Source organism: Carcharodon carcharias, chromosome 13 (genome assembly GCF_017639515.1).
Source record: "Carcharodon carcharias isolate sCarCar2 chromosome 13, sCarCar2.pri, whole genome shotgun sequence".
NCBI classification, from domain to species: domain Eukaryota; kingdom Metazoa; phylum Chordata; class Chondrichthyes; order Lamniformes; family Lamnidae; genus Carcharodon; species Carcharodon carcharias.
Window position 1 is genome coordinate 82,909,142 of NC_054479.1, and position 23,189 is coordinate 82,932,330.

Below are 23,189 nucleotides of genomic sequence, written 5' to 3' on the forward strand. Positions count from 1 at the left end.
ATATCACCATTCCTTCACTGTCGCTGGGTCAAAATCCTAGGACTCCCTTCTTAACAGTGCTGTAGATGTACCTACTGCACATGGACTGCAGCGGTTCAAGACGGCAGCTCACCACCACCTTCTCAAGGGCAACTAGGGATGGGCAACAAATGCAGGTCTTGCCAGTGACAGCAACATCCCTTGAATGAATAAAGAGAAACTTCATGCCTCTCCCAAGTGTAGCCAGCCCCTACTACAGCTTGCTTCTGGTGACTCTAACTTGTCAACATTCTTGGTCTCTGTCTGAATTTGTGTTTCTTCCACATCTCCTCCTCCCTTACTGAGGCTGTCTCCAAGAAACCCAGCTTCTTTTATTCCAAACCCATATCCTGGTCTTGACTCTCTATGAAAGCTAAGAAATTGTGGAACACCTCTCTAGCATTTTTGCTCTCTGAAGAGCAATCTCTCCACCCTTTCTCCTGTTCAAACCTGCTGTGCTTGTCCCTTCATTGTCATTGGATTCTCACTGCCTTTCTCAGAGTGGGGCCGGGGGTATGGGAATGGGGAGCCTTTGGTTGAAAACCTGCAATTGCTCTGTTGTCCTTTTCTGGTCCCTGTCCTACAAACATCACCCCTGTGATTAGCGATCACACAAGGGTCTGAATGATATCATTGGACCCTGACAATTAAATATTATCAACACTCTTTGTCTGCTTGTGGTGGTCAGCCCCAACACTGCCAAAATCATGACTGCAGAAACGATGGCAGGAATATGGTGAGAGCTCCGAGCGAGCATTTTAACTGCCTGCACCACCCATTCCCATCAGCAGGTCAGAGTTAAAATTGCTATTCAAATTTCTGGGGTCAGTATTTTGTGCCTCAGCAAGTAAGATGCCAAAAAAAGGTCCGACACTGCCAAAAGTTCTTGGCTAATTGAACAGGCAATCAAACCAGCTCCAGCCCTCTTAGACAGGACCCTTTGGTAACTGATATAAAAACAAAAAAACTGCGGATGCTGGAAATCCAAAACAAAAACAGAATTACCTGGAAAAACTCAGCAGGTCTGGCAGCATCGGACTTCTTGGACTCGAACTCAAGTTCTGTCGAAGGGTCATGAGGACTCAAAACGTCAACTCTTTTCTTCTCCACCGATGCTGCCAGACCTGCTGAGTTTTTCCAGGTAATTCTGTTTTTCCCCTTGGTAACTGAGCTGGGCTTGAGTCAATGAAACCATTCCATTCACTGAATGTCTTCAGCTTCAGGAGCTGAATTATACGGGATACATCCCAGTCTGGACAGACATCCAGTCTGAATCTAATCTGCAAGTGCCATTAGCTTGTGTTTGTTATGAACTTAAGTCAACATGGACTGAATTTAACTCGAGAGCAGCATCTTGTTCCAAAATTCCTCAAGGCCATAAATTTTGATTCATGTGTTCAGTTTAACATCTCACTGGGAAATATCTGATGCAATAACAAAACCTTTTCTCTTTAGGTTTTGCAAGCACATGGACTGAAACCTGTTTCACTGAAACCAAAGGAGGTAATTCCAGAGTTTGTATTTCCAGCAGATTGTTCGTTCTATTTTTGTGAGGAACCATATCTGTGTGTAGGGTGTCAAATAGTCTTGCCTGATCAGCATTGGTTGTATAAAGAAAGAACTTGCATTTGTATAGCACTTTTCACAACCTCAGGACATCTGAAAGCACTTTACAGCAATGAAGTATTTTTGAAGTATCATTGTAGTAAGGTGTCACCATGCTGTATGGTTGTATGCTGTCTGATGAAGAGGTCGTGAGGCTTGTCTGGTTGAACAATAACTGTTTATTTTTAACACGTAACCTTTTATATAGATACAGGACACAGTCTTGACTAGGTGCTATCTTCACGCTGACATCTATCAGACTCCCCACTACACTCTACTACTCCCATCTGACTCTACATCATAATGTACTGTTTCCCCACTCCCACATTAACCCTTACAGTCCCAAACACCCTGATACTACAGTAGTTACTGTTGTAATGTAGGAAGTCCAGCAGCCAATTTGCACATAGCAAGATCCCATTAACGGTAATATAAAAATGACCAGATAATTTTCTTAAAGTGATGTTCACTGAGGGATAAGTATTGGACAAGACACTGAGGCAAACTCTGCTGCCCTTTTGCAAATAGTCCCACAGTATATTTTACATTCCCATGAGGGCAGATGGGGGTCTTAGTTTCACATCTCGTCCGAAAGACAGCACCTCCGACAGCATTCCCTCAGTACTGCATTGGAGTGTCAGCCTGAATACAATATCTGAGAGTAGGGAAGAGACAGATACAATTGGGGTTTTCAAAAGGGAATTGGAAAAAGCACCTGAAGAAAAAAGAATTGCAGGGCTATGGGGAGAAGTGGCAAGTGGAACTAGCTGAGTTCCTTTTGCAGAGAGCTGGCATGGACACAATGGTCTGTTCATGTGCTGTAACCATTCTAAGTTCCTATACGGTTCTGTGAAGTCACCAGAGTGAGACTTGCCTCTGAGGCATGAGTGCTGCCAATTGAGCCACAAATAACCCAATAAAGGCTTCCCACGTGACGAGAGGTTCTGACACGGCGGACAGAGAAAACCTACTCCCTCTGCCGAGTGAGTCAATAACCAGAGGTGGGAAATTTAAAATTGTTCTCAACAGGTGAAGAGGAAAGATGAAGAGAAATATTTTCACTTGGAGCTGGTGGGATCTGGAAGCCTTCACCTGAAAAGCTGGTGGAACCGATTCCAAAAATGAAAGAGAGTTGGCCAGCTACTTCAGGATGAGGAACTTACAGGGATAGGGATATAATGTGGGGATATAATGTGGGGATGTTCAGCTGAGCACTGCCCTTTCAAAGTAGTTAGTATGGGGATGGTGAACCAACTACCCTGTGATTTAAGGCAAGGATGCTACCAAACGAGCCACAATTAGCACTGGTTTATGCAGCCTTCTAACGAGCAACAAATGAAACAGATCCCAGTATCTTTTCTGATTGGAAATACAGAATCCAAACTATTAGTTCATTTGTTCTAAGTGGGACCTTGAGTGGGAGCCAGTGTGTTGCACACTTCACATCAGTTCACATATTGTGGTCATGTTACACCAGGATTTTGTTTATCAGTTGCAGTGTGGGTCCATTTTGAGGAACCCATCTCAGGCGATATGCTGGCTGCACTATAGCTACCATCTTAGCAAAGCATATTTAACAAAGTGCCCTGCATCAATTAACAGACTACAGAGGAATGTAAGACTAACCACTGAGCAAATCCATGTGGAGTAGAGTTTCCATTCGACCAATTTGAATGTGCCATACAGGAACCCATTATCGATTTGGAGTCAGACTGACAAGAGCTCTAACTGAAGAAGCTCCAGTGTGGATGGGCTTGCTGCTGGTGCTTAACCGACTAAAAACACCCAGCTTATCAACCCAATAGCATCGGGAGATGTCAGCCTTGTTACCTTGCTATGACCATTGGTATCACAGGCTTGCTGGGTTACATTGGGGTAGAAGGAGAAAGAATTCAGGCCTCAGTGACAAAGCAACTGTGACAGGAACTGGCTGACTGATCACCAAGCTGATCCCCAGGGTCCAGAGTTGCCAGGGTCTGGAGTTCCTGGGTCTGAAGTTCCCAGGTATTCCCGGAGTCTGAGCTCCTGTGGCCAGAGTCACCGTGGCCTGGAGTCACCATGGTCTGGAGTTCTCAGGGTTGGAGTTCCTGGGGTCAGAATTCCTGGTGTCAGAGTCCCCAGGTTCCAGAGGTCACAGGACCCAGAGTTTCCATGAGTTCTCAGGGTTCAGATCTCCTGGGATTGAAGTTCCCAGGAGTTCCCAGAGCCTGACTGACCCAGCTATCTGGTTATTAAATCTGCCAGTTGACATATCTAATTCCATTCTAATCTCCCATTCCCCAGAGATTTCATCTCAAAGCCACATTTAACCTGGATTCCTTCCATCATGCTGAGGGTCATCATATTTATTCACTAATGTGACAGTTTAATGAAAACATCAAAACTGGTGGAGTATTGAATGGAAATTTTGTGCAGAATAGTTCAAAAGCTTCCTTATAGCCTAACCATAATGCAGCCACAAAGCCGAGCAGTGAGATTCCAGGGCCTGACAGTGGAACAAGGCCACAGGTGGAGGAGGAATGGTGTGAGGACAGTTTCCTTTTCCCTGTCCTTATCCATAATGCTCAGAAACTCTGGCAGTGGCATAACTTCAAGCACTCTCACTGCCCTTCATTCACCCTGATGACGTTGATAGAGGTTGTGGGTAGGGGGGTGGGGTGGGGTTGGTGGGGTGCGAGTGTTGATGTTTCCTTCTGCAAGTTTCACCCTTTCCTATGGCTGAGGGAATGTTTGTCTGCATCAATGTAAAGGTCCAGCTCTCTTATTCCCAATCGGTCACTGAGCAGTCCGGAGATGTAGGAACATTTTTCTATAAAACTGTACGTCATCGGTTGAATGGCAGATTTCCCACTCCTCCCATGGTCATAGAGCTTTCTGTGTGATAGATACCAGGGAGCAAAAGAACTAGCTGGATTTGACACAGGGCTCAATATTAGGTCAGACTCTCGCTTTTCCCCCAGACTTCCAGCTGCTGAGTTTTACTTGGGTGCTTATCAGCATCTCACACACAGCCTGTAACAAGGACAGGGCATCTGGTCAAACACATTCTCAAGTATCACTTGTTGCTAAATCCCTGGTTAAGCTATATTGACCTCTGTGCTGTGTAAGTATTGTCTGCAGTTGAAGGCTGTTGCTGTAAACCATTGACCCGACAGTTACATGAGTAAAAGAGAGGGAAAGAGACCAAAGAACTGAGGGCTTCGTTGTACAATCAAAATCACTTTTCGAACCTTAGGAGCAACAGTTTATTAGAACAAAGAAAATTGTGAACGAACTGGGGGTCCTCCTTATTAACTGCTGGAGGCTTCTGCAACGCAGCACCACCTTCTCGAAGGCAATCAGGGATGGGCAATAAATAGCCAGCAATGCACACATCCCATCAGCGAATAAAAGAAATTGGGAGAGCTGTCCTGCAGACTAGTCATGCTTTAGGGACATGGGCTTAATCCCACCACTTGCCCGGATGAGTGCAGCTCCAACAACACTCAAGAAGCTAGACACCATCCAGTACAAAGCAGCCTGCATGATTAGCAACCCATCCACCACCTTCAACATTCACTCCCTGAACTACTGATGCACAGTGTGTACCATCTACAAGATGCAGTGCAGGAACTCACCAATACTCCTTCAACAGCACCTCCCAAACCAGTGACCTCTACCACTTAGAAGAGCAAGGGCAGCAGATAGATGGGAACACCACTGCCTGGAAGTTCCCCTGAATCCAATCACCATCCTGACTTGGAAATATATTGTTGCCCCTTCATTGTCACTGGGTCAAAATCCTGGAACTCACACCCTAACAGCACTGTGGGTGTACCTACACCACATGGACTGCAGCAGTTCAAGAAGGCAGCTCACCACCACCTTCTCAAGGGCAATTAGGGATGGACAACAAATGCTGGCCTAGTCAGCGATGACAACACCCCACATTAGAATAAAAATAATTTGACTTTAGCGCAGAGTGTACAACAAGTGATTGTGAATTATCAGACCATTTACATCCCTCCCAACCTGTATTCTACACAGTGGAAAATAGGAGCAAGCGGAAGCCATTTAGCCACACTAGTCTGTTGCAGCATTCAGTTAGATGATGACTGATCTGTATCCCAAATCCACCAACTTCCCCTGCTCCTGTATTCATTCATGCAAAAATCTATCAGTCTCAGTTGGAAATTTCTGATTTACCTCCAGGCCAAACAGCTTTTTTTAAACAAGCGAGAGAGTTTCAGTTTTCCACTACCACCTGTGTGACATCAGCCCAAATGGCCTGGCTCTAAAGTGAAGTTTGTGTCCCTTTCTTCTCCTTACCCCCATCTCCAACAGAGGAAAGGCCTCTCTGTCTAACCTTCCAAATCCATGAACCATCGTAAACCCCGCAATTAATTCACCCTGCACCTCGTCAATACACCAGGGAATGCAGGCATAGAGGGTAGGTCCAGAAAATCCCAGCCCGAGTCCATACAACCTGAAATCATAAATGATCTGAATTATCTCAATTAATCAGCTTCCTTGATAACCTCCTGCACTTCCCCAACTATCTGGATTAAGCAGAATGGAATCACAATGCGCTCTTCTCAGTGGAGAGAGTGATCCCCGTGTGTGTAACAGTGAGTGAGGATTGAGCGAGTGATCCCTGTGTGTGTAACACATAGTAAGAATAGATGGAGAGATCCCTGTGTGTGTAACACTGAGTGAGAATGGAGGGAGTGATCTCTCAGTGTGTAACAGTGAGTGACAATGTCGTGAGTGATCCCTGCACATTTAACAGTGAGTGAGATGGAGGGAGTGATCCTTGTGTGTGTAATACTAAACGAGAATGGGTGAAGTGATCCCTGTGTGTGTAACAGTGAATGACAATGTAGTGAGTGATCCCTGTGTGTGTAAAAGTGGATTAGAATGGCAGGAGTGACCCCTGTGTGCGTAACACTAAATGAGAATGAAGGGAGTGATACCTGTGTGTGTAACATTGAATTTGAATGGAGTGAGTGGATTTTAATAGAGGGAGTGATCCCTGTATTTGTAACACTGAATTTGAATGGAGGGAGTGATCACTGAGTGTAACACTGAGTGAGAATGGAGGGAGTGATCACTGTGAGTGTAACACTGAGTGAGAATGGAGGGAGAGATCCCTGTGCATGCAACATTGAATGAGAATGGAGGGAGTGATCCCTGTATGTCTAACAGTGTATGAGAACGGATTGAGTGATCACTGTGTGTGTAACACTGAGTGAGAATGGAGGGAGTGATCCCTGTGTGCGTAACACTAAATGAGAATGAAGGGAGTGATACCTGCGTGTGTAACATTGAATGAGAAAGGAGGGAGTGATCCCTTTGTGTGTAACACTGAATGAGAATGGAGGGAGTGATACCTGAGTGTGTTACAACGTGTGAGAATGGAGGGAGTGATCCCTCTGTGTGTAACAGCAAGTGAGAATGGAGGGTTTGATTCCTGTGTGTGTAACAGTGAGTGAGAATGGAGGGAGTGATCTCTGTGCATGCAACATTGAATGAGAATGGAGGGAGTGATCCCTCTGTGTGTAACAGCAAGTGAGAATGGAGGGTTTGATTCCTGTGTGTGTAACAGTGAGTGAGAATGGAGGGAGTGATCCCTGTGCATGCAACATTGAATGAGAATGAAGGGAGAGATACCTGAGTGTGTAACAATGTGTGAGAATGGAGGGAGTGATCCCTCTGTGTGTAACAGCAAGTGAGAATGGAGGGTTTGTTTCCTGTGTGTATAACATTGAATGAGAATGGAGGGAGTGATCCCTCTGTGTGTAACAGTGAGTGAGAATGGAGGGAGAGATACCTGTGTGTGTAACACTGAATGAGAATGGAGGGAGTGATACCTGAGTGTGTAATATTGAATGAGAATGGATGGAGTGATCCCCTGTGTGTGTAACACAATGAGAATGGAGGGAGTGATACCTGAGTGTGTAATATTGAATGAGAATGGAGGGAGTGATCCCCTGTGTGTGTAACACTGAGTGAAAATGGAGCGACTGATAGCTGTGTGTATAACAGTGAATGAGAATGGAGTGAGTGATCCCTGTGTCTAACAGTGAGTGAGAATGGAGGGAGTGATCCTGTGTGTGTAACACTGAATGAGAATGAAGGGACTTTTCCCTGTATGTGTAACAGTGAGTGAGAATGGAGGGAGTGATCCCTCAGTGTGTAACAGTGTGTGAGAATAGAGGGAGTGATCCCTGTGTGTGTAATAGCAAGCAAGAATGGAGGGAGTGATCCCTGTGTGTATAATGCTGCATGAAAATAGAGGGAGTGAACCCCGTATATTTAATGGTGAATGGGAATGCTGGGAGTGTTCCTTGTGCATCTAACACTGAGTGAGGATGGAGGGTTTGATTCCTGTGTGTATAACATTGGGTGAGAATGGTGGGAATGATCCCTGTTTGTGCAACAGTGGCTGAGAATGGAGGGTTTGATTCCTGTGCATGTAACAGTGAGTGAGAATGGAGGGAGTGATCCCTTTGTGTGTAACAGTGAGTGAGAATAGAGGGAGTGATCCCTGTGTATGTAATACTGGATGAGAATAGATGAGGTGATCCCTGTGTGTCTAACAGTGAGTGAGAATGAAGGGAGTGATCCCTGAAGTGTAACAGTGAATGACAATGTAGTGTGATCCCTGTGTGTGTAAAAGTGGATTAGAATGGCAGGAGTGACCCCTGTGTATCTAACAGTGGATTTTAATAGAGGGAGTGATCCCTGTATTTGTAACACTGAATTTGAATGGAGGGAGTGATCACTGTGAGTGTAACACTGAGTGAGAATGGAGGGAGTGATTCCTGCACGTTTAACAGTGAGTGTGAATGGATGTAGTGACCCCTGTATGTGTAACAGCAAGTGAGAATGGAGGGAGTGATCCCTCAATGTGTAACAGTGGAATAGAATGGATGGAGTGATGCCTGCGTGCGTAACAGTGAGTAAGACTGGAGGGAGCAATCCCTGTGTGTCTAACCCTGAGTGAAAATGGAGGTAGCGATCCCTGTATGTGTAAAACTGAATGAGAATGGAGTGAGCAATCCCTGTATGTTGAACAGTGAATGGGAATGGAGGGAGTGGTCCCCGTATGTTGAACAGTAAATTGGAATGGAGGGAGTGATCCCTGTGTGTGTAACAGTGAGTGAGAATTGAGGGAGTGACCCCCTATGTGTGTAATACTGAATCAGAGTGGTGAAGTATAACAGTGAATAAGAATGGAGGGAGTGATTACTATGTGTGTAGCAGCAAGTGAGAATGGAGGGAATGATCACTGTGTGTGTAACACTGAGAATGGAAGGAGTAATCCCTGTGTGTGTAACAATGAGTAAAATGGAGGGAGAATCCCTGTATGTTCAACAGTGAATGAGATGGAGTGAGTGATCCCCATATGTTAAACAGTGAATTGGAATGGAGGGAGTGATCCCTGTGCGTGTAACAGTGAATGAGAGATCCCTGTTTCTGTAAGAGTGGATTACAATAGATGGAGTGATCCCTGTGTGTGCTACACTATGTGAGAATGGAGGGAGCGATTCCTGAGGGTGTAACAGTGAGTGAGAATGGAGGGAGTGATTCCTGTGTGTGTAATACTGAGTGAGAATGGAGTGAGTTATCCCTGAGTGTGTCACAGTGGAATAGAATGGAGAGAGTGATCGTTGTAGTGTGTAACAATGAGTGAGAATGGAGCCAGTGATTCCTGTGTGTGTAACAGTGAATTGGAATGGAGGGCATGATCCCTGTGTGTTTAACAGCCAGTGAGAATGGAGGGAGTCAACGCTCTGTATGTAACACCGAGTGAGAATGGAGGGAGTGATCCCTGTGTGTAATACTGAATGAGAATGGAGGGAGTGATTCCTGTGTGTGTATAACAATGAGTGAGAATGGACGGAGAGGTCCCATTGCGTGTATGATTGAGTGAGAATGGGCGGAGTGATCCCTATGTGTCTGAGTGAGAGTGGAGGGAGTGATCCCTGTGTATGTAATGCTGAGTGAGAATGGAGGGAATGAACCCTGTGTGTAACAGTGAGTGAGAATGGAGGGAATGAACCCTGTGTGTAACAGTGAGTGAGAATGGAGGGAGAGTTTTATTTTTGCGCCACACTGGGTTAGAATGAATGGAGTGATCCCTGTGTGTGTATATCAGTGAGTGAGAATGGAGTGTGTGACCCCTCAATGTGTAACAGTGAGTGAGAATGGAGTGTGTGACCCCTCAATGTGTAACAGTGAGTGAGAATGGAGTGTGTGACCCCTCAATGTGTAACAGTGAGATCAATGTTGTGGCCAACAGTCTGTATGACCGATTTCAGTTTGCAGGGGATATCTGCCTTGATGGCCAAGTATTGGCAAAGTTTCTTTGTAACTTGAGAGTTGAATGTGGGCATTGGTACGAATCACTCAGCAAATGGTCTGATCCTGACACTGACTATGGTTTCCACCCTCAGAATGTGCTTCAAAGATCAGGCTGAGGGCTAGCTGAGAAGCCTTCACTGATTGCAACCCATACTCTGGGACTTTTACTCAGCATGAGGTGGAGGCCAGAGCACAACAGGTGCTCAGCAGCCCATCTAGCCGCTGAGACTTTCAGCCCTTGTGAGTGATGCGTCCAGAGCTCCACCTTATTCCTGCACAATAGCAGCACCATTGGAAGGAGACAATGTCATCAGCACTGAGGGCACTGGGCCAGAGACTGGGTCATCACCACTGGAGGCACTGAGCCAGTGGCCAGGATCATCAGCACTGGGCCAGGGACTGGGTCATCAGCACTGAGAGCACTGAGTCTGGGGACTGGATCATCAGCACTAGGAGCACGGCTGGGGGACTGGGTCATCAGCATTGGGTGCACTGGGCCAGGGGACTGGGTCATCAGCACTGGGCCAGGGGACTGGGCCAGGGAACTTGGTCATTTGCACTGGACCTGGGGGCTGGGTCATCAGCACTGGGTGCACTGGCCCAGGGAACTTGGCCATCTGCACTGGGGGCACTGGCCCAGGGAACTTGGCCATCTGCACTGGGGCTGGGTCATCAGCATTGGGCCAGGGAATTGGTCATAAGCACTTGGGGCACTGTGGATTGGGTCATCAGCACTGAGGGCACTGGGTCATCATCTCATAGATGATTTGTTGTGAATGTTTGTGCCTATATTCCCTGCTTGTTGCGCAAGCGTTTAAAACTTGTCTCTGTCCATTCAAGCAATTATTAATTTGCCCCCTTCATGCTTTTTTGGCATTATCTTATTCTGGCATGACACTGCTGAACTTCTTCCCTCGTGACAATGGCAGAGTGTTGTGTGTTCTGTTTTATCACATAGGGACTGGCCCTGATCAATGGGACTCAGATGATCACATCGCTGGGGGCTGAGGCAGTGGAGAGAGCGACAGCGATAGCCCGGCAGGCAGACATTATAGCAGCTCTTACACTGGAGGTTCTGAAAGGCACAACCAGAGCCTTTGACAGTGGTGAGTGGTTACTGGGGGCTACCACATGTTCAACTGCAGTGGGTTTTTGACTCCTTGGATCACACAGTATACACACATGATTGATACCCATGGAGATAACTTTCTCCACCATTCTTATCCGAATGCTTTAAGTTAAACAATTACATTGTTTAATCTTTGCCAGAACACTTATTTAAAGATTTATTGGATTATAATGAAAGAATGAGACTATTCCTTACTGTTCCACAATACTTAGCTATAGGCAATAAATACTGGCTTTACCAGTGACACCTACATCCCAGAGTGATTAAAATAAAGGCACTAGTGGCCCCATTCCACACCCAATTCATCAATATCAGATACAGGAGCCCTCTTATTAACAACCACATAGGCCCCTCACCCACCACACAGGCCCCTCAACCACCACACAGGCCCCTCACTCTGAAACTTATATTACCTCTGTCCTTATACTAAATTGAGAGATTTAATTCCCTCTGCACATATCAGGGAAAAAATGACCTCCCCTCCACCCTCTTACCCCACTGATTTTTTTTTTGCCAGTATGAAAAGAGAGCAATATATATCCTAAATTGAGTGAACTCAGCAAATGTGGTTAATGTGTATTGCAGCATTATAAATGACATGAGATGCAGTGGAGCTACAAAGAAGTTAGACTTGCCAATGAGTAGGGCCTGTTTTAATGATGAGCCATAAAGTCCCCTGTGCAAATATAGCAGAGTCTACAGTTACTGGTTACCTCTGGTATTGAATTCTGCTGTTATCTGTGTATTTAGACATTCACAAATTGCGGCCTCATCCCGGCCAGGTGGAGGTAGCCTCTCGATTTAGGTCACTGCTGGGTTCTGATCACCATCCCTCGGAAATAGCAGGTAAGCCCTCCCTGAGTGTGAGGCCATTCATGGCGGTTGCGAGCGTACTTCTGGAGGTTTTGTCTCAGCATCCCTGTAACATTATTCTCCCTTCACAGAAAGCCACAGGTTCTGTGACCGTGTTCAGGATGCCTACACCCTACGATGCTGCCCACAGGTAGGCACTAACAATACTTCTCTGGAACCTGACTGTGTCGGATTCCTTTCTGACTAGACTACAGCCAGCAGACACCAATAATTGACACAATAAAACCGCAATAAACTGGATTACATGTAATGCTGTTGATTACTTGATGGTGCTTCTTCTTTCTGCTATTGAAAAGAAAGATTTCCATTTTTATAAAGCCTTTCACAACCTCAAGATGTTCCGGAGCTCCTTACAGCCAATGAAATACCTTTGAAGTGTAGCCACTGTTGTGAAGTGTACAAAGCGTGACAGGCACTTTCCATGTATGCTCTCGCAAACAGCAATGAGCATTTACTAGAAACACAAAATATTGTTTAAAAATAAGGGGTCTCCATTTAAGACAGAGATGAGAATTTTTTTCCCTCAGAGGGTCATGAGCCTTTGAAACTCTCTTCCCCAAAGACTGGTGGAGGCAGGATCATTGAGTATTTTTAAGGCAGGGGTAGATATAGATTCTTGACCAACAAGGGAGTCAAAGGTTATCAGGGGTAGATGGAATGTGGGGTTGAGGCCACAGTCAGATCAGCCATGATCTTATTGAATGGCGGAGCAGGCTTGAGGGGCCAATTGACCTATTCCTGCTCCTAATTTGTATGTTTGTTATGAGATAATGACCAGGGATAGAATTTTTCTATCGTTGGGCAGACATATGCCCAACCTGAGTGAGAGTAAACTAGTGCACGATGACGTCGGGCCAGCGTCCTGACATCATTGTGCACTCTTGCAATATTTCACTCTCTCGTGTGCCTGCCCGCCAACAGTTAAGAGGCCTATTAAGGTCCTTAATGAATCAAATCAGATTTTTTGCTGCCCGTCCAACTGTTCGGCTGGCGGGTGGGCGAAAAGGCCAAGCGGCCTTTGGATTTTTTATGAAACCTCATCCATAGATGGGATAAGGTTTCCAACAGGAATTAAAAATAAAATAAAATGCTTACATCTCATTTATAACATGTGCATGCTTATGTGACAGAGTGCCAAGAGGGGACATGTTTTTAACATTTGTAAGTTTTTTAATTCTTGATTTTAAAGATCTTCAGCTCCCTGAGGCAGCTCTGTGCCTCAGGGAGCTTTCATTGCGTGCACCCGCACGAATGTCAGTACTAGTACTCCTCCTGCCCCCTCCCCGGCAGCGCTGAGTGCTGCAGCGCACATTTCACGCATGAAATTAACATTGGGACCCAATCGCAGTGGTTTCGTGACCATTCCCAGGCCCACCTGACAAGGTAAAAATTCAGCCCCAGATCTCTGTTTAAGTGATGTTGATTGAGGGATAAATATTGGCCAAGACACTGGGGGAGAGTTGCCCTCCTTTTCTTTAAAACAGCTTCATAGGATTTCTTACATCCACCTGGAAGGGCAGACAGGTCCTCAGTTTATCATCTCATCCGAAAGGTTGCACCTCCGACAGTGCAGAACTCCCTCGGTACTGCACTGGAGTGTCAGCCTGCATAACGTGCTCAGTTTCATCTTTAACCTATGGCTGACACCGATTTCCAGGATAGAAGTTCCTGTGACAAGATGCAGATTTGGTACAGGATTCACTCAGTAACTAATTTTCCATCATTTTAATGGGTTGAAGAGTCCAAATACTTTTGAGCACTGACCTCTGTGCATATTCTTGCTTTGTACAGTGATCACTGAGTCAGAACGCTGATACTTATGTTAAAACATAAAATAGAGCGCTTACTAAAGTAATACAAGAAGTTACTGACATTTGCTTGATTTGATTCAATTGTTTTTTTTGCAGGTACATGGGGTGGTGAATGACACTATCACATTCGTGAAAAATATAATTGAGACTGAGATTAACAGTGCCACAGATAATCCAGTATCCTTTGTGAGTTTAGTGCAGCAGAGTGTGAGCTTTCTTCTTGTAGACTGTGAGCGCTCTGGGTCTACCACTGTGAGCCATAGAAAGATGTCAGGTGAGGCAATTAGTGTAAAGGATTTGCATTGAGAAAACTGGTATATCTGGAAGTGGGTTAAGTGGTATTTGATGTAATACCAAAATGACTGAATCTAATAAGTCCAATGTGCCAAACCACCCAATGAAAAGGGAATACGTGTTAATGCCATGTTAATTATATTGTTAAGATACACAGATGAAGGGCATTGTTTAAGTAAAGAGAGACTGCTGGGACACTGGGTTGGGAGGTAGGAAGCAGACATTTTTAATGCTGCATTCTGTGAATAAGCCCATTATCAAAGAAAATTATTAGTGTCTAGTTTCACACTTCACCAACTGGCTTGGGATTGTTATAACAATATGTTGGAGGGGAACACAATGCTGCTTATTATGGATTGCTGCAAAAAGTTGCAATAGCAGAGAATTAATGAATGTCAGTTTACCGAAAAACCTGTCTTGATCCAACCCACTGTTATGTATATTATCCCATTCAGACAGATTCCTTGCCCTGCTATCCATTATGAAACTGCTGCCTAGTCTGTACATGCTAAGAGCTAATTAAAGGATCAACTTGTATTTTGCCTGTGTTTCCTTGGGAGGATTTTTTGAACTTATAATATTTCTGTAATGTGAAATGCAGCAATTTTTTCTCATCAATAAATCAACAGCCTGGGATTAGGTTCAGCTGTGATTTGAAGTATCCACTGATTTGATCCTTGCTGAAAAGAGAGACTGAGGGTGCTGTTTGTTTGGGAATTTGATTCTGATTGGTAAGGTGGTGCCATGGAGAAAACAACGGGGAACTATAGGCTCCCCAAACTCCCAGGTATTAAGAAATAAATTGAAGTTGACTTGCCAACCTTTTCTCCTGTAGTATAAATTGTTGTGATCGTTTGAAATGTGGTATTCTTGTGTTTGTCCTGATGAGTGCAAGACGAAAAGTTGCAGTGAAATGTCTCTCTTTTCAGTAATATTTAAGCTCTGTATCACCAAGTTCATTGATTATTCATTGGGAGGACTGTTAATAAACCATCCCAAAAATAGCTTGTTATCATGGGATGATGGCTCCTTGAAATAATTGAAGGCCCCAGCATCAGTCTGTCAGCATAGCAGGAGGCTTAGCTGAAGCAGACACAATGGATCCTCTCTCTTCCACATTATAAAGTAGCCTTCAAGGGCAGTTACTATGAGTGACAGTACAGTGAGCCAATGCCACCTTGCAGTGATAAAGGGGACTAGCTCCTTGGAATGTGCTCCATCTCTCTCTCACATACACAGATTTCCCCCCTTTCCTTCCCCCTATCCTGGAAGCTGCAGCAACAAGAAGAAAGTGTCCATGTTTTTAAAAGTCTAAGCCAGCTTACCTTTGAACAGCTCAGTGAGAGAAAGTGAGTGGATACTTAGAGAACAGGTAAGGTCCACCTTTACCATAATTCTTAATGCATCAGCACAAGAAAATTAATCAATTTCCCCGCACAAACTGTTTAGTCATTTTTCCCACTTGTACATCTTACTTGAAATGTACCAGTTAAAGTTATGCCTTGTTCCAGTAAAGTATCATTTCAGCTAGCATTCCAAAAACAGGGCAACATTCATTTGGTGGAGTTGGTGTACAGTTTAATGGTGATCTGTTGTAATCCCTTGGTCTCACTATCATTTGCCTCAATACTGGACTTTAAAAGGTGCACTCCAGGTTTTTTTATTCATTCACGGGATGTGGGCGAAGCTGGCTATGCCATCATTTATTGCCCATCCCTAACTGCCCTTGAGAAGGTGGTGGTGAGCTGCTTTCTTGAATCACTGCAGTCCATGTAGTGTAGGAACACCCACTGTGTTGTTAGGAAGGGAGTTCCAGGATTTTGACCCAGTGACAGTTAAGGAATGGCGATGTATTTCCAAGTCAGGATGGTGAATGACTTGGAGGGGAACTTCCAGGTGGTGGTGTTCCCATGGGCAGAGTTTTCTGGCTGGCTGGTGGAGCGGGCGGGCACAGACCTAATTGCTGCCCATGATCGGGTCCGTGCTGCCATTTTACACGGGCAGGTCAATTAAGGCCCGCCCTGCGTGAATCGTGGCTCCCGAGAACAGCGGGAGTGGGCGGGCAGTGGCGGGACTGCAATGACTGCCGGATCCAATGGCAACCCAGTGGCCTGTTTAAAAAAACTGCTGCAGTCTTTCCAAGGTTGTGAATCATGGCCAGTGGAAGGACCATGATTCACCATGATGTGCCCCTCATTTTTCGGTCGATTGCCTTGCTGCCCTCCTCAAGGAGGTAGCAGCACGGTGGGAGGTCCTGGTACCCCAGGACGGGAGGAGGGGGCTCTCCCACATGACCAAACGTGCCTGGGAGGAGGTGGCGGAGGAGGTGAGCTCCGGCAATGTGGTGCAACACATGTGGATCCAGTGTCACAAGCGCTTCAATGACCTCTTGCATTCGGGAAGGGTGAGTACCATGTTGGCATTGCTCACTTAACCCAGCAGCTAGGCTTTCCCGATGGCGCACCCCCCCCCCCCCCCCACCGCTCACCACCACCACCACCACCCAAGTCTGAGTGCAGTGACTGCATTGAATCATTGACAGCATGTGTCCTTCGCTGGGTGGGCCAGCAGATATTGCCCATGCTGAGGTCACCCTGAGAGGGTGAAGAGATGGGTCCTGCACCCACAGCAAGTGGTACGCTGAGACCCACATTACTGTTTTGGGGGCAATCTGGAGGAGCTGCACCTGGGGGCAGAGCTGGAACTCCAGGACATGTCAAAGTCAGGGTGATGACATGCTGGGAGAGGAGCTTCAATGTGGCGTGGCACCAATCGATCTGCTGTCCTCTGCGCTCCACATGTTTGCGCCTCCTTGCTATGGAAGATTAGGTTGTGTGGCGCCAAATGTGATGTAGGCAGCATTTGGCCAAGGGGGTGGTGACAGGCCTAGCATCTTTGTGTGAGTGTTCAGCAGCAGCAGGGTGAAGAGGCTTTGGAGCCCTGCAATGTCCCGGTCTGGTTGGGGTGGGCTGTCCAGGAAGAGATTCCAGGTACAAGTCACGTTAATCAATGCTCTTCTCTCCTTTTCAGGAGAAGATGCTCATGATGCAGCCAAGCGGGTGAGGACTGGCGGAGGGCCAGCCCAGGTGGTGATGCTTACTCGGTTCAAGCAGGAGGCCCTAGATTTGGAGGTGCCATGTGCCCAGGTCCACCGGTGTCGGTGATGCTGGGGTACCATGGGCAAATATGTTTACCCAGCAGTGAGGTCACCATTATTCTCCCGGCAGCCATGGCACTGCAGAATGTTCAGTGAATGCAAATTGAACTTTGCAACATGGCTTGACCATTGCTTATGGAAGGATGAGCGCATAATGATCCGGGGGACAGGGGTGCACATTGACATTGTCTCCACGTTAACTAATCAAATGTCCTTGTTCATCCTTTCAGCATCAGTGGAGCAGGGCTGGGCCAGGGAGGCACAGTCTCACACCTGAGGGCCCTGAAGTCTCTGACCCACCAGCATCACACCATCTCTGCCAGACAGGCACCAGTGCAGATATGAGCACCTCGGTGGAAATTAGATCATCAGCTAGTGTCTCGGGGCACAGTGGTGAGGGCACTTCACAGTCACAGAATCACACAGTGCAGAAGAGGCCCTTCAGCCCATCGAGCCTGCACCGACACTTGAGAAACACTTGACCTGCCCACCTAATCCCATTTACCAGTACTTGGCCCATAGCCTTGAATGTTATGACATGCCAAGTGCTCATCCAGGTACTTTTTAAAGGATGTGAGGCAACCCGCCTCCACCACCCTCCCAGGCAGTGCATTCCAGACCGTCACCACCCTCTGGGTAAAAAAGTTTTTCCTCACATCCCCTCTAAACCTTCACCTTGAACTTGTGTCCCCTCATGACTGACCCTTCAACTAAGGGAACAACTGCTCCCTACCCATCCTGTCCATGCCCCTCGTAATCTTGTACACCTCGATCAGGTCGCCCCTCAGTCTTCTCTGCTCCAATGAAAACAACCCAAATCTATCCAACCTCTCTTCATAATTTAAATGTTTCATCCCAGGCAACATCCTGGTGAATCTCCTCTGCACCCCCTCCAGTGCAATCACATCCTTCCTATAATGTAGTGACCAGAACTGCACACAGTACTCCAGCTGTGGCCTCACCAAGCTTCTATACAACTCCAACATGACCTCCCTACTTTTGTAATCTATGCCTTGATTGATAAAGGCAAGTGTCCCATATGCCTTTTTCACCACCCCACTAACATGCCCCTCCGCCTTCAGAGATCTGTGGACACACAGGCCAAGGTCCCTTTATTCCTCAGAACGTCCTAGTGACATGCCTTCAGTAAATACTTCCTTGTCAAATTACTCTTTCCAAAGTGTATTACAGGGTTAAATTCCATCTGCCACTTATCTACCCATTTGACCATACTGTCTATATATTCCTGTAATCCAAGACACTTAACCTCACTGTTAACCACCCAGCCAATCTTTATGCCATCCACAAACTTACTAATCCTACCCCCACATAATCGTCTATGTCATTTATATAAATGACAAATCTTAGGGGACCCAGCACAGATCCCTGTGGTATGCCACCGGACACAGGCTTCCAGTCATGAAAGCAGCCTTCTGTCATCACCTTCTATCTCCTACAACTAAGCAAATTTTGAATCCACCTTATCAAATTACCCTGTATCCCATGTGCATTTACCTTCTTTATAAGTCTCCCATGTGGGACCTTGTCAAAGACTTTGCTGAAAACCATATAAACTACATCAACTGCACTGCCCTCATCTACACACCTGGTCACCTCATCAAAAAATTCAATCAAATTTGTTAGTGTTGACTTCCCTCTGACAAAGCCATGCTAACTATCTCTGATCAAACCTTGCCTCTCCAAGTGAATTTTCTCCAATAGTTTCCCTCCCACTGACGTGAGACTCATTGGTCTGTAGTTCCCTGGCTTATCTCTACAACCCTTCTTAAATAGCAGAACCACATTAGCTGTTCTCCAGCCCTCTGGCACTTCCCCCTGTGGCCAGAGAGGAATTAAAAATTTGGATCAGAGCCCCTGCGATCTCTTCCCTTGCCTCCCTCAGCAGTCTGGGACACAAATCATCCAGATCTGGAGATTTGTCCACTTTTAAGCTTGCCAACACCTCTAACACCTTGTCACTCCCTATATCAATTTGCTCAAGAACCTCGCAGTCTTTTCTCCCCGAGTTCCATACCTTCATCTTCACACTCTTGGGTGAAGACGGATGTGAAGTATTCGTTCAACAATCTACCAATGTCCTCTGGCTCAACCTATAGATTGTCTCCTTCGTCCCTAATGGGCCCTACTCTTTCCCTGGTTATCCTCTTCCCATTGATATACTTATAGAATATCTTGGGCTTTTCCCTACTTTTACCATCCAGAGCTTTCTCATATCCCCTCTTTGCTCTCCTAATTGCTCTCTTAAGCTCCATTCGGCACTTTCTGTACTCCACTAATGCCATTGCTGGAGGAGCTGGCAGAGGCAGAGAGTGCCCATGGCTCCAGCAGTTAGAGGACTGCAGGGGACTAGGCACATGCTCAGTCGGTGTCTGATGATGTGCCTCTGGAATCGTCCACGACACAGCAAACGCAGGAAATGCGGCCGGGTGTGTGGGAGCATCTGGTGGAGATACATGAAGCTATGCTTAGCTTGGTATCCATGGTGGAGGAGTCTATGCACCATCGCCGATGCAATGAGCCTCATGGCCAAGTACCATGTGTCTTCCTTGGAGATAGTGGCGAATCTTGTGGAAAGGCTCCTCCAGGAGACCAATCAGGGCTTCCTGGAGGTGCGCTCAGACCAGCAAGTGCTCACATTGGCATTGGCTTCAGCTAGTCAGTGCCATTGTGGGAGATGGCCTGGTCACCAAGTTTCCCAGCTCGGTGCCCAGCATCTACAATGAGCAGGGAGATCCGAACCCACCTCACGTCGGTGCAACAGCCGCCTGTCATATCTGTGGGCTCCTCTCAGAGCACTCCGGATGAGGGCGGCAGCTCCTGCACCTCTCTCCTAGTGACTGTTGCATCCGGTGAGGCTGCAACGACTGGGGAGGGCCAGAAGATGGCCGCCAAGGTCATCGAGGCCAACAGGACAGCACAGTCAGCAGGCTGTCTCAGATGCCACTTCCAGAGAGGAGGCAGCACCAAGACGTAGCACCCAGAAATGTAAACACAAGGCAGCTTAGGCACATCATGGGTTTATCACTGCTGCTTTTGTGTTGGCCCGCAATGAAGTCTTTATGAGTTGGTGTGATGTTGAACACATTTGTCATTTTGTTCTCTTAAATTCCTTTTGTTATACCATTAAATTCAGAGATGTCACCATGGCTTAGGGTGCCTCTTCTGCAGGTGGATGGTTACTAATAATGTTATGAGTGTTTTGTGGGACATTCAACTTGGTAAAAAAAAGCTCTTAGTTAATGTTCCTATCCAGGCAGATTTTGCACTCAGGTATTGAGTACAGAGCCTGCAGCCCAGGCTTGTCCTGGAGGTTCATATGTGTGCTAGCTGAAGGCTCATCGGATTAAAGTCTCCCGGGTGTCCCTGCCTCCCTGGAGTATACCCAGGTCAGCATCTACCCCCTCAGCATTTCCCTGTGCATGCTCATTCTTGGACTCACTGCTGGACTCATCGTGTGCAGCTGCAGCCACTGCGTCGATGTCTTCATCATCCAAAGTGTCCGCTCTTTCCAGCACAAGATTGTGGAGAGCGCAGCATGCTACCACTATCACCGAGACACGATCTGGGCGGTACTGGAGTGCGCCCCTGAGCAGTCCAAGCATCAGAAGCTTATTTTGAGAAGACCGATGGCTCTCTCCACCACAGCCCTTGTGATGCCGTGGCTCCTATTGTACCACTGCTCAGCTTCTGTTCTTGGATGGCGGAGAGGCATCATGAGCCACCTTTTGAGGGGATAGCCCTTGTCTCCCAGCAGACATCCATCAAGCCGGGCTGGAGTACTGAAGAGCCCTGGCACCTGGGAGTGTCAGAGGATGTAGGCATCATGAGAGCTGCCTGGGTACCTTGCACATAATTACAGGATCTGCATCCTGTGATCACACACCATCTGCACATTCATGGAGTGGAAGCCCTTCCTGCTGACGATGGCACCGGGCTCACCTGCTAGTACCTTGATGGCCACGTGTGCAGTCTATTGCACCCTGGACATGGGGGAAGCCAGCAATGGCCGCAAAGCTTCTGGCTCGCTGTGTCTGGCTTGCCTGGTCCCAACAGAAGTGGATGAAGGTCAATGCCTGCCTGAACAGAGAGTCTGTAACCTGCTTGACACAAGTGTGGACAGCTGATTGGGAGACACAGCAAAGATCAACCACCGAGCCCTGAAAGGAGCCAGATGCATAGAAGTTGAGGCCAGCTGTGACCTTTAGAGCAACTGGCATGGGGTGTCCACCCACACAGTTAGCTGAGATCACAGGTCCAATCATCTGACAGATATAGTTGACTGTCTCCCTTGAGACGGAGCCTCCTTTGGCACTGCACCTCAGTCATATTGAGGTAGCTGCTTCACCGCCTGTATACCCTGGCAGCAGGATAGTGGCATCTTCTGGGGCCCCTTCCATCTTGGACTTCCTGCTGGCCCTGCACCCATTGTGCCTGCGCCTCTCCTCCCACAGGTGGCTCCCCTGGAGGCTGAATGTGCACTCCTGGCCTCCTCCCCCTTCTAGCCCCCCCCTCCCTCCTCAGAGGAGGTGCCTCCGGTGGAGAGTTCAACTCCCTTTCCCAGGCTAAGGGAAGGCTTCCTGAAACCTGCAGGCCCAAAAACGATTCCTCACTGTAGACTGTTGACCTGAAGGTTGTGAGTCCACCCAAGCAGCTGGTATGCGTTTTGAAGTATTTTGGATCACACAGGCAAGTAACAGTAACTTTCCAAATTAAATATTTGACAGAACACACTCGCAACCTCGCTAAGCCCTTTATCCTGCCCGTGGATGAGGTTTATACAATCGTCTACTACCCGCCTGCCCGTTGCGCCCATGCATCGACCCAAAGATTACATGGGCGCCGGAAAATCAGCATTAATTGGCACTTCAAGGGCCTTAAGTGGCCCGTTAATTAATGGCAGGTGCGCAGCAGATATCATCGCGTGCCCGCCCAACGAAATATCGCGATGGCATGTGGTGACATTGGGACGCTCGCCCAACATCACCACGTGTCATTTTATACATCGGCGTGTGGTTCCCGCCCCTGCACACCAACAGGAAAATTCTGCCCCATGTGTCTGCTGCCCTCATCCTTCTAGATGGTAGAGGTCACGAGTTTGAAAGGTGCTGTCTAAGGAGCTTTGGTGAGTTTCTTCAACGTATCTTGTAGATGGTACACACTGCTGCTACTGTGCATCGATGGTGGAGGGAGTGAATGTTTATGGATGGAGTGCCAATCAAGTGGGCTGCTTTGTCCTGGAAGGTGTCAAGCTTCTTCAGTGTTGTTGGTAAGTTGGCAACTCATCCAGGCAAGTGGGGAGTATTCCATCACACCTCTGATTTGTGCCTTGTAGATGGTGGACAGGCTTTGGGGAACCAGGAGGTGAGTTACTCGCCACAGGATTCCTAGCCTCTGACCTGCTCGTGTAGCCACAGTATATGGCTGGTCCAGTTCAGCTTCTGGTCAATGGTAACCCCCAGGATGTTGATAGTGTGAGATTCAGTGATGTTAATGCTATTGAACATCAAGGGGTGATGGTTGGATTCTCTTTTGTTGGAGATGGTCATTGCCTGACACTTGTGTGGTGTGAATGTTACTTGTCACTTGTCAGCCGAAGCCTGGATATTGTCCAGGTCTTGCTGCATTTGGACATGGACTGCTTCAGTATCCTGTAGAGGGTGTGAGGTCGACTGACCAATAAAACAACAACTTGCATTTATGTGGCAACATTAATGGGCTGAAATGTCCCAAGGTGCCTCATAGCAATTTTACCAGACAAACTTTGACACTGAGTCACAGAAGGATAGGTGACCAGAGCTTGGTCAAAGAAGTAACTTTTAAGGAGCATCTTAAAATAAGAGAGAGGTTTAGTGAGAGAATTCCAGAGCTTAGGGCCTATAAAACTGAAGGCATGGCCACCAGTGGTGGACCAAACGAAATTGAGTTTGGACAAGAG

The 23,189-nt window shown here is 46.9% G+C and overlaps 1 protein-coding gene across 1 annotated transcript in view; it reads left to right on the forward strand.

The window, feature by feature from the left end:
- hal (histidine ammonia-lyase) overlaps positions 1-23,189 on the forward strand; it is a 54,819-nt gene that overhangs the window by 15,552 nt on the left and 16,078 nt on the right. The window contains exons 10-14 of the mRNA XM_041203245.1: positions 1,474-1,521; positions 10,928-11,075; positions 11,849-11,944; positions 12,043-12,101; positions 13,879-13,959. Of these exons, the coding sequence (XP_041059179.1) occupies positions 1,474-1,521; positions 10,928-11,075; positions 11,849-11,944; positions 12,043-12,101; positions 13,879-13,959 (432 nt within the window). The remainder of the gene's footprint in view (positions 1-1,473; positions 1,522-10,927; positions 11,076-11,848; positions 11,945-12,042; positions 12,102-13,878; positions 13,960-23,189) is intronic.